Below are 13,107 nucleotides of genomic sequence, written 5' to 3'. Positions count from 1 at the left end.
TGTGTGGGTCACAACAAATTGTGGAAAATTCTTCAAGAAATGAGAATACCAGATCACGTGACCTTCCTCCTGAGAAATCTGTATGCAGGTCAAGAAGCAACAGTTAGGGACTTCCCTGTTGGTCCAGTGGCTAAGACTCCACGTTCCAAAGGCAGTGGGGCATGGGTTCAATTCCTGGTCAGGGAACTAGATCCCACATGCTGCAAGTAAGAGTTTACATGCCACAACTAAGATCTGGCACAACCAAATAAATAAATATTAAAAAAAATTTTTAAAGACAGATGGCAGAGGAATAGGATGGGGAGACCAATTTATCCCCCATAAATTCATCAAAAGAACATTTGAACACTGAGTAAATTTCACAAAACAATTTCTGAATGCCGGCAGAGGATATCAGGCACCCAGAGAATCAGCCCATTGTCTTCGAAAGGAGGTAGTAAAAAATATAAAAGATACAAAGAGAGACAAAAGAGGTAGGGATGGAGATCCGTCCCAGGAAGGGAGTCTTAAAAAAGAGAGAAGTTTCCAAATACCAGGAAACACTCACTGGCGAGTCTGTGGTGAGCCCTGGAAACATAGAGGGCAACATAACCGGGAGGAAAAATAAATAATTAAAACCCACAGGTTTACGTGCCTAACGGTAACTCCCTGCGGAGAAGCAGTGCAGACGCCTCCATCCGCCACTAGCAAGCGGGGGCTGGGCAGGGAGGCGCGGGCTGCATTGCTTAGACTAAGGACGGGGCCTGAATGCCCCAAGGGCAATCTGAGGGAACTAACTTGAGATAGGAAACCAGATTGTGGGACAGCTACCCTGCGAAAAGCCCTAACCTAAGACACCACCAGGCCTGCTCACAGAACAAAGGACTGAGTAGAGCTAGCCGGCTGCGGACCAGCCCATCCCCCTCCGGAGACATGCAGGTGAGGGCAGCCAGAGCCAGAAGGGGGCAATTGTGGCCCCAGAGAGGCATTATCTACCAAACTGCAAGCAGGCTTGTTGCTAACCAATACTTCTTGGGATTCTGGACAGTCAAAATCTGCCTGAGAAGGTGCGCTGGTTGTACACCCAGAAAACCAAGCGGCAGAGACCGGGGAGGTGACAAGTCACAGCGACCGCACTCGCCAAACACCTGGTCATCTGAGCTGCTAGGACCTGGGAAGGGCACAAAACGCAGGCCCAAAATGCAGGCCCAAAACGCAGGCCCAACCAAGTCTGCGCCTCTGAGGAGTACCTGAGTACCTGAACCTGAGCAGCTTAGACCTGGGAAGTGCATTTAACCCAGGGCCGGCCTCAAACAGTTCCCAGCAGAGCAACCTAGAGCCTAAGCAGTGTAGACAAGGAAAGCACACACGCCGTGAGCGGGGAAAAACCCAGTGTGGCTGAGACACTGTGAGCACATGCCAGTGTTATTTGTTTGCAGTGTTCCTCCCTCCCCATGGCATGGCTGAACAAGTGAGCCTAAAAAAGTGTCCACCACCACCCCCTTGTGCTAGGGTGGAAATTAAACACTGAAGAGGCCAGCAAACAGAAGAAGCTAAAAACAGAAGGAACCATCTTGGAAGTGACAGGTGCAATAGATTAAAACCCTGTAGTTAGTATCGATTACATAGGAAGGGACCTATAGATCTTGAGAAGTATAAGCCGGATCAAGGAACTATCTGAAAATGAATTGACATACTATTATCATTCTTTAATTTTTTTAATTTTTAAGTCCTCGATTACTCCTTTAATTTTTATTTTTATAACCTACTATTACTTTGCAAAAAAAGACCCAATTTTTTAAAGCAAACTTCATATATATATTTTATAATTTTTGTGACTTTTTTTTCTTTAATATTGTATTTTTGAAAATACAACCTCTAGATTTTTAATTTCTGCTTTTTGGTATTTGTTATCAATTTTCTACCTTTAAGAACCCAATCTTCAGTACCCATTTTTACTTGGGAGCGAGATTACTGGCTTGACTGCTCTCTCCCCTTTGGACTCTCCTTTTTCTCCACCAGGTCGGCTCTATTTCCTCCCTCGCCCTTCTCCTCTCTACCAAACTCTGTGAATCTCTTTGTGTGTTCCGGATGGTGGAGAACACTTAGGGAACTGATTATTGGCTGGATCTATCTCTCTCCTTTTGATTCCCCTCTTAATCCTCCTGGCCACCTCTGTCTCCTTCCTCCTTCTTCTCTTCTCGGTATAATTCCGTGAACATCTCTGAGCAGTCCAGACTGTGGAGCACACATGAGGAAGTGATTACTGGCTAGCTCGCTCTCTCCTCTTTTGATTCCTCCTCATCTCATCCTGGTCACCTCTATTTCCCTCCTCCATCTTCTCTTCTCCATGTAACTCTGTGCACCTCTCTGGGTGCCCCTCACTGTGGAGAAACTTTTCATCTTTAACCTAGATGTGTTATCAACGGTGCTATATAGATGGACAAGTCTTGTGGCTACTGTAAAAATAATACTGAAAACCAGAAGCAGGAGGCTTAAGTCCAAATCTGGAGAACACAAGAGAACTCCTGACTCCAGGGAACATTAATCAATAGGAGCTCATCAAATGCATCCATATCTACACTGAAACCAAGCACCACCCAAGGGCCAACAAGTTCCAGAGCAAGACATACCATGCAAATTCTCCAGCAACACAGGAAAATAGCCCTGAGCTTCAATATACAGTCTGCGCAAAGTCACTCCAAACCCACTGACATCTCATAACTCATTACTAGAAACTTCATTGCACTCCAGAGGAAAAAATCCAGCTCCACCCACCAGAACACCGACACAAGCTTCCCTAACCAGGAAACCTTGACAAGGCACCTGTCCAAACCCACCCACAGAGAGGAAACTCCACAATAAAGATAACTCCACAAACTGCCAGAATACAGAAAGGCCACCCTAACACAGCAATATAAACAAGATGAAAAGGCAGAGGAATACCCAGCAGGTAAAGGAACAGGACAAATGCCCACCAAACCAAACAAAAGAGGAAGAGATAGGGAATCTACCTGATAAAGAATTCCAAATAATGATAGTGAAAATGATCCAAAATCTTGAAAACAAAATGGAGTTACAGATAATTAGCCTGGAGACAAGGATTGAGAAGATGTAGAAAGGTTTAACAAGGACCTAGAACAAATAAAAAAGAGTCAATATATAATTAATAATGCAATAAATGAGATAAAAAAACACTCTGGAGGGAACCAACAGTAGAATAACGGAGGCAGAAGATAGGATAAGCGATGTAGAATATGGAATGGTAGAAATAAATGAAAGAGAGGGGAAAAAGGAAAAATGAATTAAAAGGAATGAGAACAATCTAAGAGACCTCTGGGACAAAGTTAAATGCCCCAACATTCAAATCATAGGAATCCCAGAAGAAGAAGACAAAAAGAAAAACCATGAGGAAATACTTGAGCTAATAGTTGAAAACTTCCCTAAAATGGGGAAGGAAACAATCACCTAAATCCAAGAAACCCAGAGAGTCCCAGACAGGATAAACCCAAGGTGAAACACTCCAAGACACATATTAATCAAATTAACAAAGATCAAACACAAAGAACAAATATTAAAAGCAGCAAGGGAAAAGCAACAAATAACACACAAGGGGATTCTCATAAGGATAACTGCTGATCTTTCAATAGAAACTCTCCAGGCCAGGAGGGAATGGCAGGACATACAGTGATGAAAGAAAATAACCTACAGCCAAGATTACTGTACCCAGCAAGGATCTCATTCAAATATGAAGGAGAAATCAAAAGCTTTACAGACAAGTGAAAGCTGAGAGAATTCAGCACCACCAAACCAGCTCTCCAACAAATGCTAAAGGATCTTCTCTAGACAGGGAACACAGAAAGGGTGTATAAACTCAAACCCAAAACAATAAAGCAAATGGCAATGGGATCATACTTATCAATAATTACCTTAAATGTAAATGGGTTGAATGCCCCAAACAAAAGACAAAGACTGGCTCAATGGATACAAAAACAAGACCCCTATATATGTTGTCTACAAGAGACCCACCTCAAAACAAGGTACACATACAGACTGAAAGTGAAAGCCTGGAAATAGATATTCCACGCAAATAGAGACAAAAAGAAAGCAGGAGTAGCAATACTCATATCAGATACAATAGACTTTAAAACAAAGGCTGTGAAAAGAGACAAAGAAGGACACTACATAATGATCAAAGGATCAATCCAAGAAGAAGATATAACAATTATAAATATATATGCACCCAACATAGGAGCACCACAATATGTAAGACAAATGCTAACAAGTATGAAAGAGGAAATTAACAATAACACAATAATAGTGGGAGACTTTAATACCCCACTCACACCTATGGATAGATCAACTAAACAGAAAATTAACAAGGAAACACAAACTTTAAATGATACAATAGACCAGTTAGACCTGATAGATATCTATAGGACATTTCACCGCAAAACAATGAATTTCACGGAACCTTCTCCAGGATAGATCACATCCTGGGCCATAAATCTAGCTTTGGTAAATTCAGAAAAATTGAAATCATTCCAAGCATCTTTTCTGACCACAATGCAGTAAGATTAGATCTCAATTACAGGAGAAAAACTGTTAAAAATTGCAACATATGGAGGGTGAATAACACGCTGCTGAATAACCCACAAATCACAGAAGAAATCAAAAGAGAATCAAAATATGCACAGAAACAAATGAAAACGAAAACACAACAACCCAAAACCTGTGGGACACTGTAAAAGCAGTGCTAAGGGGAAGGTTCATAGCAATACAGGCATATCTCAAGAAACAAGAAAAACGTCAAATAAAGAACCTAACTCTACACCTAAAGCAACTAGAAAAGGAAGAAATGAAGAACCCCAGGGTTAGTAGAAGGAAAGAAATCTTAAAAATTAGAGCAGAAATAAATGCAAAAGAAACAAAATAGACCACAGCAAAAATCAACAAAGCCAAAAGCTGGTTCTTTGAGAGGATAAAAAAAATTGACAAACCATTAACCAAACTCAGCAAGAAACAAAGGAAGAAAAATCAAATCAATAAAATTAGAAATGAAAATGGAGAGATCACCACATACAACACAGAAATACAAAGGATCATAAGAGACTATTATCAGCAACTATATGCAAATAAAATGGACAACTTGGAAGCAATGGACAAATTCTTAGAAAAGTACAACTTTCCAAAACTGAACCAGGAAGAAATAGAAAATTAACAGACTCATCACAAGAATGGAAATTGAAGATGTAATCAGAAATCTTCCAGCAAACAAAAGCCCTGGTCCAGATGGAACAGTGTGGAGATTCCTTAAAAAACTGGAAATAGAACTGCATATGACACAGCAATCCCACTGCTGGGCATACACACTGAGGAAACCAGAATTGAAAGAGTCACGTGTACCCCAATGTTCATCACAGCACTGTTTATAATAGCCAGGACATGGAAGCAACCTAGATGTCCATCAGCAGACAAATGGATAAGAAAGCTGTGGTACATATACACAATGGAGTATTACTCAGCCATTAAAAAGATTACATTTGAATCAGTTCTAATGAGGTGGATGAAACTGGAGCCTATTATACAGAGTGAAGTAAGCCAGAAAGAAAAACACCAATACAGTATACTAACGCATATATATGGAATTTAGAGAGATGGTAACAATAATCCGATATGCGAGACAGCATAATAGACATAGATGTATAGAACAGTCTTTTGGACTCTGTGGAGAGGGGGAGGGTGGGATGGTATGGGAGAATGGCATTGAAACATGTATATTATCATATGTGACACAAATCACCAGTCCAGGTTTGATGCATGATACAGGATGCTTGGGGCTGGTGCACTTGGATGACCCAGAGGGATGGGATGAGGAGGGATGTGGGAGGGAGAGTCAGGATGGGGAACAAGTGTACGCCCGGGTGGATTCATGTCGATGTATGGAAAAACCAATACAATATTGTAAAGTAATTAGCCTCCAATTTAAATAAATAAATAAAGAAGCAACAGTTAGAAAAGGACATGGAACAATGGATCAGTTCCAAAGTGAGAAAGGAGTAGTATGTCAAGGCTGTCACCCTGCTTATTTAACTTATATGCAGAGTACATCATGAGAAATGCCAGGCTGAATGAAGCACAAGCTGGAATCAAGATTGCTAGGAGAAATATCAATAATCTCAGATACGCAGATGACACCACTCTTATGGCGGAAGTGAAGAGGAACTAAAGAGCCTCTTGATGAAAGTGAAAAGAAGAGAGTGAAAAACCTGGCTTAAAACTCAATATTCAAAAAACTAAGATCGTGGAATCCAGTCTCATCACTTCATGGCAAATAGATGGGGAAACAATGGAAATATTTATTTTCTTGTGCTCCAAAATCGCTGCAGCCACGAAATTAAAAGACACTTGCTCCTTGGAAGAAAAGCTATGACAAACCTAGGTAGCATATTAAAAAGCAGAGACATTACTTTGCTAACAAAGGTCTGTATAGTCAAAACTATGGTTTTTCTAGTAGTCATGTGTGGATGTGAGACTTGGACCATAAAGAAAGCTGACTGCTGAAGAGTTGATGCTTTTGAACTGTGGTGTTGGAGAAGACTCATGAGAGTCCCTTGGACTGCAAGGAGATCAAACCAATCAATCCTAAAGGCAATCAACCCTGAATATTCCTTGGAAAGACTGAAGCTGAAGCTGAAGCTCCAATACTTTGGCCACCTGATGCGAAGAACCGACTCATCAGAAAAGACCCTGATACTGGGAAAGACTGAAGGCAGGAGAAGGGGATGACAGAGGATGAGATAGTTGGATGGCATCACCAACTTGATCGACATGAGTTTGAGCAAACTCTGGGAGATAGTGGAGGACAGGGAAGCCTGGCATGCTGCAGTCAATGGGGTCACAAAGAGTCCGACACGACCGAGTGACTGAACTGAACTGGGGGGTGGATATATGGGAGTTCATCATACCACAGTCTCCTACTTTTGTAAATGTGTGAAATTTTCAATAATACAGTTGTATTTTAAATCTTTTTAAGGGATCCGGGGTGGGGAAATTAAGAGAGTTAAAGATAGTTTATTTAGATTTTTTAAAGATAATTACTTTTTAAAAATTTATTTATTTTTATTAGAGGCTAATTACTTTACAATATTGTACTGGTTTCTAATATAACCTTTAAAGCCATAAACACAGTTCCTAGTGTGAAATATAAAAGATAGTGCATCATTCAAGTAAGAAAAATATGTACAGAAACTATAGTAAAATACTAGATAATGAAGTAGGGATCAAATAAACATGGAGATAAAGTGCTATGTACAGGATCTGAGAACCAGTCGGCCTAGTACAGGAGGTATAATTCATTACAGGGGTGTGTTGACAGATATGTATGTGTTCTCCACATTTGGGGGAGAGGAGAGGTTGTTTTCAAAATCACATGAAGATTTTGCACATTTACATATTCAGTCAGTTCAGTTCAGTTCAGTCACTCAGTCGTGTGTCCAACTCTTTGCGACCCCATGAATTGCAGCACGCCAGGCTTCCCTGTCCATCACCAACTCCTGGAATTCACCCAAACCCATGTCCATCGAGTCGGTGATGCCATCCAGCCATCTCATCCTCTGTCATCCCCTTCTCCTCCTGCCCTCAATCCCTCCCAGCATCAGAGTCTTTTCCAATGAGTCAACTCTTCACATCAGGTGGCCAAAGTATTGGAGTTTCAGTTTTTGCATGAGTCCTTCCAAGAACATCCAGGACTGATCTCCTTTAGAATGGACTGTTTGGAACTCCTTGCAGTCCAAGGGACTCTCAAGAGTCTTCTCCTACACCACAGTTCAAAAGCATCAATTCTTCAGCACTCAGCTTTCTTCACAGTCCAGCTCTCACATCCATACACGACTACTGGAAAAACCATAGCCTTCACTAGATGGACCTTTGTTGGCAAACTAACGTCTCTGCTTTTGAGTATGCTATCTAGGTTGGTCATAACTTTCCTTCCAAGGAGTAAGCGTGTTTTAATTGCATGGCTGCAATCACCATCTGCAGTGATTTTGGAGCCCCAAAAATAAAGCCTGACACTGTTTCCACTGTTTCCCCATCTATTACTCATGAAGTGAGGGGGCCAGATGCCATGATCTTCGTTTTCTGAATGTTGAGCTTTAAGCCAACTTTTTCACTCTCCTCTTTCACTTTCATCAAGAGGATTTTGAGTTCCTTTTCACTTTCTGCCATAAGGGTGGTGTCATCTGCCTATCTCAGGTTATTGATATTTCTCCTGGCAATCTAGATTCCAGCTTGTGCTTCTTCCAGCCCAGTATTTCTCAAGATGTACTCTGCGTATAAGTTAAATAAGCAGGGTGACAATATACAGCCTTGTATATTGTGGCCCACTGGAGAAGGGAATGGCAAACAACTTCAGTATTCTTGCCTTGAAAACCCCATGAACAATATGAAAGGATACTGAAAGAGGAACTCCCCGGGTCGGTAGGTGCCCAATATGCTACTGGAGATCAGTGGAGAAATAACTCCACAAAGAATGAAGGGATGGAGCCAAAGCAAAAACAATACCCAGTTGTGGATGTGACTGGTGATAGAAGCAAGGTCCGATGCTGTAAAGAGCAATATTGCATAGGAACCTGGAATGTTAGGTCCATGAATCAAGGCAAATTGGAAGTAATCAAACAGGAGATGGCAAGAGTGAACGTCGACATTCTAGGAATCAGCAAACTAAAATGGACTGGAATAGGTGAATTTAACTCAGATGACCATTATATCTACTACTGCAGGCAGGAATCCCTTAGAAGAAATGGAGTAGCCATCATGGTCAACAAAAGAGTCCTAAATGCAGTACTTGGATGCATTCTCAAAAATGACAGCATGATCTCTGTTCGTTTCCAAGGCAAACCATTCAATATCACAGTAATCCAAGTCTATGCCCCAACCAGTAACACTGAAGAAGCTGAAGTTGAATGGTTGTATGAAGACCTGCAAGACCTTTTACAACTAACACCCAAAAAAGATGTCCTTTTCATTATAGGGGACTGGAATGCAAAAGTAGGAAGTCAAGAAACACCTGGGGTAACAGGCAAATTTGGCCTTGGAATATGGAATGAAGCAGGGCAAAGGCTAATATAGCTTTGCCAAGAGAACACACTGGTCATAGCAAACACCCTCTTCCAACAACACAAGAGAAGACTCTACACATGGACATCACCAGATGGTCAACACCGAAATCAGATTGATTATATTCTTTGCAGCCAAACATGGAGAAGCTCTATACAGTCAGCAAAAACAAGACTGGGAGCTGAGTGTGGCTCAGATTTACATATTACATTTCCTCAAAGTAAAGATCAGATCAATGTACTGAATACAAGATTCCACATTACTTGAAGAAGACATTTGGGTTGACATAAACTGTTAGTCATAATGATTTCCTTATCCAGTCATGAAAATATTTAATAGGATAGATGTGACACAGAAAAATATTAAACACCTATTATGTGCTGGAACCAACAATGTGGTGGATACTCATTTCAACTGATTTTCAAAACAAACCTCCCAGTTAGCCAGACACTCTTCACTGAGAGCCGTGGTGGCTTCCTGTTCGACACTGTTTGGGAAGAACCAATGAGGTGGCTGAATCCCGAAATCCTCATGACATCAAGAAATTAAACCATGATGACTGAGAGAGCAAGAGGCAGAATGCAATAGAATGTGTGCTACACCCTTGAAAAAAAGGGTGCATCAGTCCCTACTGGAACCATGCCAACTGACCACTGACAACACAACTTCTGCTTGCATCATTTCACCAAGACTCATCACCTGAATAAGAGGGGAGATCCTTCAACAAACTCGGTGACCATGACACCAACCTGCCCAAGATGGGGTCTCTCAGTATGGCATTTCAGTCTCTGTTTGACGAGCACACCTTGGAACACAGTGACAATGAGAGCCAGCCTCAGGGAGGGTGACTTCCCTGGCCACCAAGGCGAGACGTGAATGTCTTTACCTTTATCTTTACCTTTTCTATAAGGTAATGATCTTTACCTTTCCAATAAGTTGCAGCAAAAGATCCACTTAAGTGCTTTCGTTTCCACTCTTCCTTCCAATAAAATAAGTTGGCTTAAGCTCCACCTTCAGAAAACTAAGATCACGGCATCTGGTCCCATCACTTCATGGCAAAGAGTTTTAGCCTCTGTTTACTTTCATGCAAAAGAACACAACATTTGGATGGAGGTACAGCAGGAGAGAAGGAGACAGAGAGTGTGCATAGAACCCCATGGGAATCAATAGATTTCCAGAAAAAGGCCAAAGGGGGCTCCAGGAGGGCATGGCAATGGACCGAGCTGAGATGGCTAGGTTAGCGTCACCTCAATGGTGATAGCTTGGCCAAAAGCACTTCAGCTTAGCTGGGGAGAAGTTGGAAAGAACACGTCAGGTGGCATGAAGGATGAGGCTGATGGTATTGTTGACAACTAGAAGACAAGATGGAGAAGGCAATGGCACCCCACTCCAGTACTCTTGCCTGGAAAATCCCATGGGCAGAGGAGCCTGGTAGGCTGCAGTCCATGGGGTCGCTGAGTCGGACACAACTCAGCGACTTCACTTTCACTTTTCACTTTCATGCATTGGAGAAGGAAATGGCAACCCACTCCAGTGCTCTTGCCTGGAGAATCCCAGGGACGGGGGAGCCTGGTGGGCTGCCGTCTATGGGGTCACACAGAGTCGGACACGACTGAAGTGACTTAGCAGCAGCAGCAGAAGACAAGAGCTCTGCTCTCCTCCCTCCGCAGAAGCCAAAGACACTACCTTCTGTACCAAGTGGTCCCTGAGTGGCTCCAAATGAACACCAGGAGCCTGGTCTCAGGAGGGGAGGCCATCACATGGGCAGGGGCATGGCTAGGGCACCAGGAATCTGAGTTTTTTCAGCATCTACAGGGACCAAGGATATCTTCCAGTCTGCAGACAGAGATGAGCAGGGGGACGCTGGGATTGGGGCGGGGGGTTTCCGGATGTGCACTTCCACCTAGGGCCTGACCCCGCTAGGACACCAGAATGGCCTGAGGAAAGGACGCTGACATGGAAACACAAAGCAAAGAGGAGCCGGCTGCTGTCAGTACCTGAAGTTTAGCATCATCCAGCACTTACCTTTCCAGGTCCTCATGTCGTCTAAACCAGAAAGGGAGATTCTTCTGGGCACCACAGTGCCTTCTGGCTTCTTGAGGCTACTGGGCCCTCTGCACAGGAACTGCTCCTTGTGCCACCATTCAGAGAGATGGCTCGGCTTAGGGGGGCGAGGAGGGGGTATGTTAGACATCACGTCTAGTTCTTTTACCCCATAGGGCAAGGAAGCTTGGTTTTGATCAAACCAAGAATTTAAGGAAGTTTCCCCCAGTGGTAAAGCAAAGTGGTCCCTGGATGGGCCATTGACATCTTTCATCCAGATCAGGGTGGCCTGGGGCCTCATGGAGGGGGCCTCCTGAGACCCGTTCCCAGGGTGTGAAGGGCAGGCCAGGCTCCCAGAGGGTGGCGGCTGTGGGCAGTCCACAAAGACGTCGTCAAAGGAAGCCTGCTCCAGTGAGCGCTCTGAGTTTGACCAGCTGTCACATCTGGTGGGGAGACTGAGGGAAGAAAAGCACAGACACTTGACTGAAAGGTCACAAGTCCCCACAGCGGCTGTTGGTACTGCTACACCTTTGGCAGAAGTTTGAAGGAGAAAGCCACCCACCCACCGCAAAGCCACGCTGTGGGGGAAAAAAGGCCATGCTGCCATCATGCCCCCTACTCTAATGTTGCCATTTTTTTTTTTAACTTTTATAGTGACATTCCCTCCACACCCCTCAGTGACAGCAACCCCTTGATGTAGGGGAAAAAAAAAAAAAGGTTTGTTGATTTTTCTCATCATCTAAGTGGAAGATACAAATGAAAATGCAAGGTTAGAAATGAAAGCCACAACGCCAAAATGCCTGAGTCATTCTGTTTGGTGTACCACATGCTTCGGCCTTGATAGTGGTTGATAGGGATCTGGCCCTGCCCTGGCGGCAGCAGGAAGCGAGGGGAGCAGAGATACACCCACTAGAAGATGCTACAGCTAAACGGCCTGATTTGCAGCGAGGGCATGGCAGTCACAGAGGCTGCAAGAGGAAGCAGTGTGGGTTCTGCCAATGGAGGAGGCCGGGCGCAGAGGCATACCTGGCGTGGTGCAGTCTTCCCGTCTCGCAGTTGGATAGAATCAGATAATCAGGAAGCAAGAACAACTCTGACTCACTTCTGGTTTCCTCAGTGGCTACAGTACTAGTGCTCAGGTCATCTCTTGGCAGGGAGCAGACAGCAGAGTTGGTGAGAAGGGAGCTGGAGGGGGAGGGCTGTGCGGAGGAGGGGGCGCGACAGCCACTCTCCATGGAATCTGCAGGACAAATCGTTTCCCAGCAGAATGTTTAAGAATGGCTAGAACACAGTTTCTCAGATGGCATCTAAGAAGCCAAACAGAAGATGAAAATCACAGCTGGTGTTTGTACTGATGGAGAAGACCATTTCCCCAAGCTATAAACAACGTCTGGGGAAGAAGGCCAATGTTCCAAGAGTGAAGTGTTGAATCAACTAAGGGCAAAATAAAGCAATCATTCTTGGCCTAAAAATCTGCAGATAGTCTACACACAGCTTCTTCATGGCCCTCAGCCACAACTCTACATTCATCACTGTTTATTCACTCAACAAATATACACATATATATGCATAACAAATATATATACGTATACTTACATATGCATTTGGGCACATGTGCAGGCATGCAGATATAGACATATATGTCTACTTATGTCTATATAGATACTTTCTCTTACACCTACTATGTGCACGGGACTGTTCTAACTTTGCCAGCCAAGACAAAGACTCTGCCCCCATTGGCATTTACAGCCCACCAGAGGAGAGAGACAAGTAACACATAAAGAGCAGTGTGAATGATTGACCGCTAGTGATGTCTAAGGAAAAGGAATGAAAGAAATAAAGTGTTGTGATGGCTGGTAAAGCCCACATTCAGAAACTCCCAATGAAAAGCCTGCTTTTATTTCCCTTTTGAACCAAGTTAGCAGGAATTTAGGACTCCTGAGTCAGAGTGGCCCAGAACTGCCTGAA

The 13,107-nt window shown here is 43.4% G+C and overlaps 1 protein-coding gene across 3 annotated transcripts in view; it reads right to left on the bottom strand.

Annotated features, from left to right (window-relative positions):
- The window catches only part of GAB3 (GRB2 associated binding protein 3), an 86,338-nt gene that overhangs the window by 41,641 nt on the left and 31,590 nt on the right, over nucleotides 1-13,107 (bottom strand). For 2 of the 3 annotated variants that reach the window (XM_061408921.1, XM_061408918.1), the window contains exons 3-4: nucleotides 12,166-12,379; nucleotides 11,122-11,594 (exon numbers count right to left, since the gene is read on the bottom strand). The exons of the other annotated variant lie outside the window; for it this stretch is intronic. In XM_061408921.1, coding sequence (XP_061264905.1) covers nucleotides 11,122-11,594; nucleotides 12,166-12,379 — 687 coding nt within the window. The remainder of the gene's footprint in view (nucleotides 1-11,121; nucleotides 11,595-12,165; nucleotides 12,380-13,107) is intronic. 3 annotated transcript variants of the gene reach the window in all.

Source organism: Bos javanicus, chromosome X (assembly GCF_032452875.1).
Source record: "Bos javanicus breed banteng chromosome X, ARS-OSU_banteng_1.0, whole genome shotgun sequence".
Lineage (NCBI taxonomy): Eukaryota > Metazoa > Chordata > Mammalia > Artiodactyla > Bovidae > Bos > Bos javanicus.
This window is presented reverse-complemented; position numbering and strand designations above follow the sequence as displayed.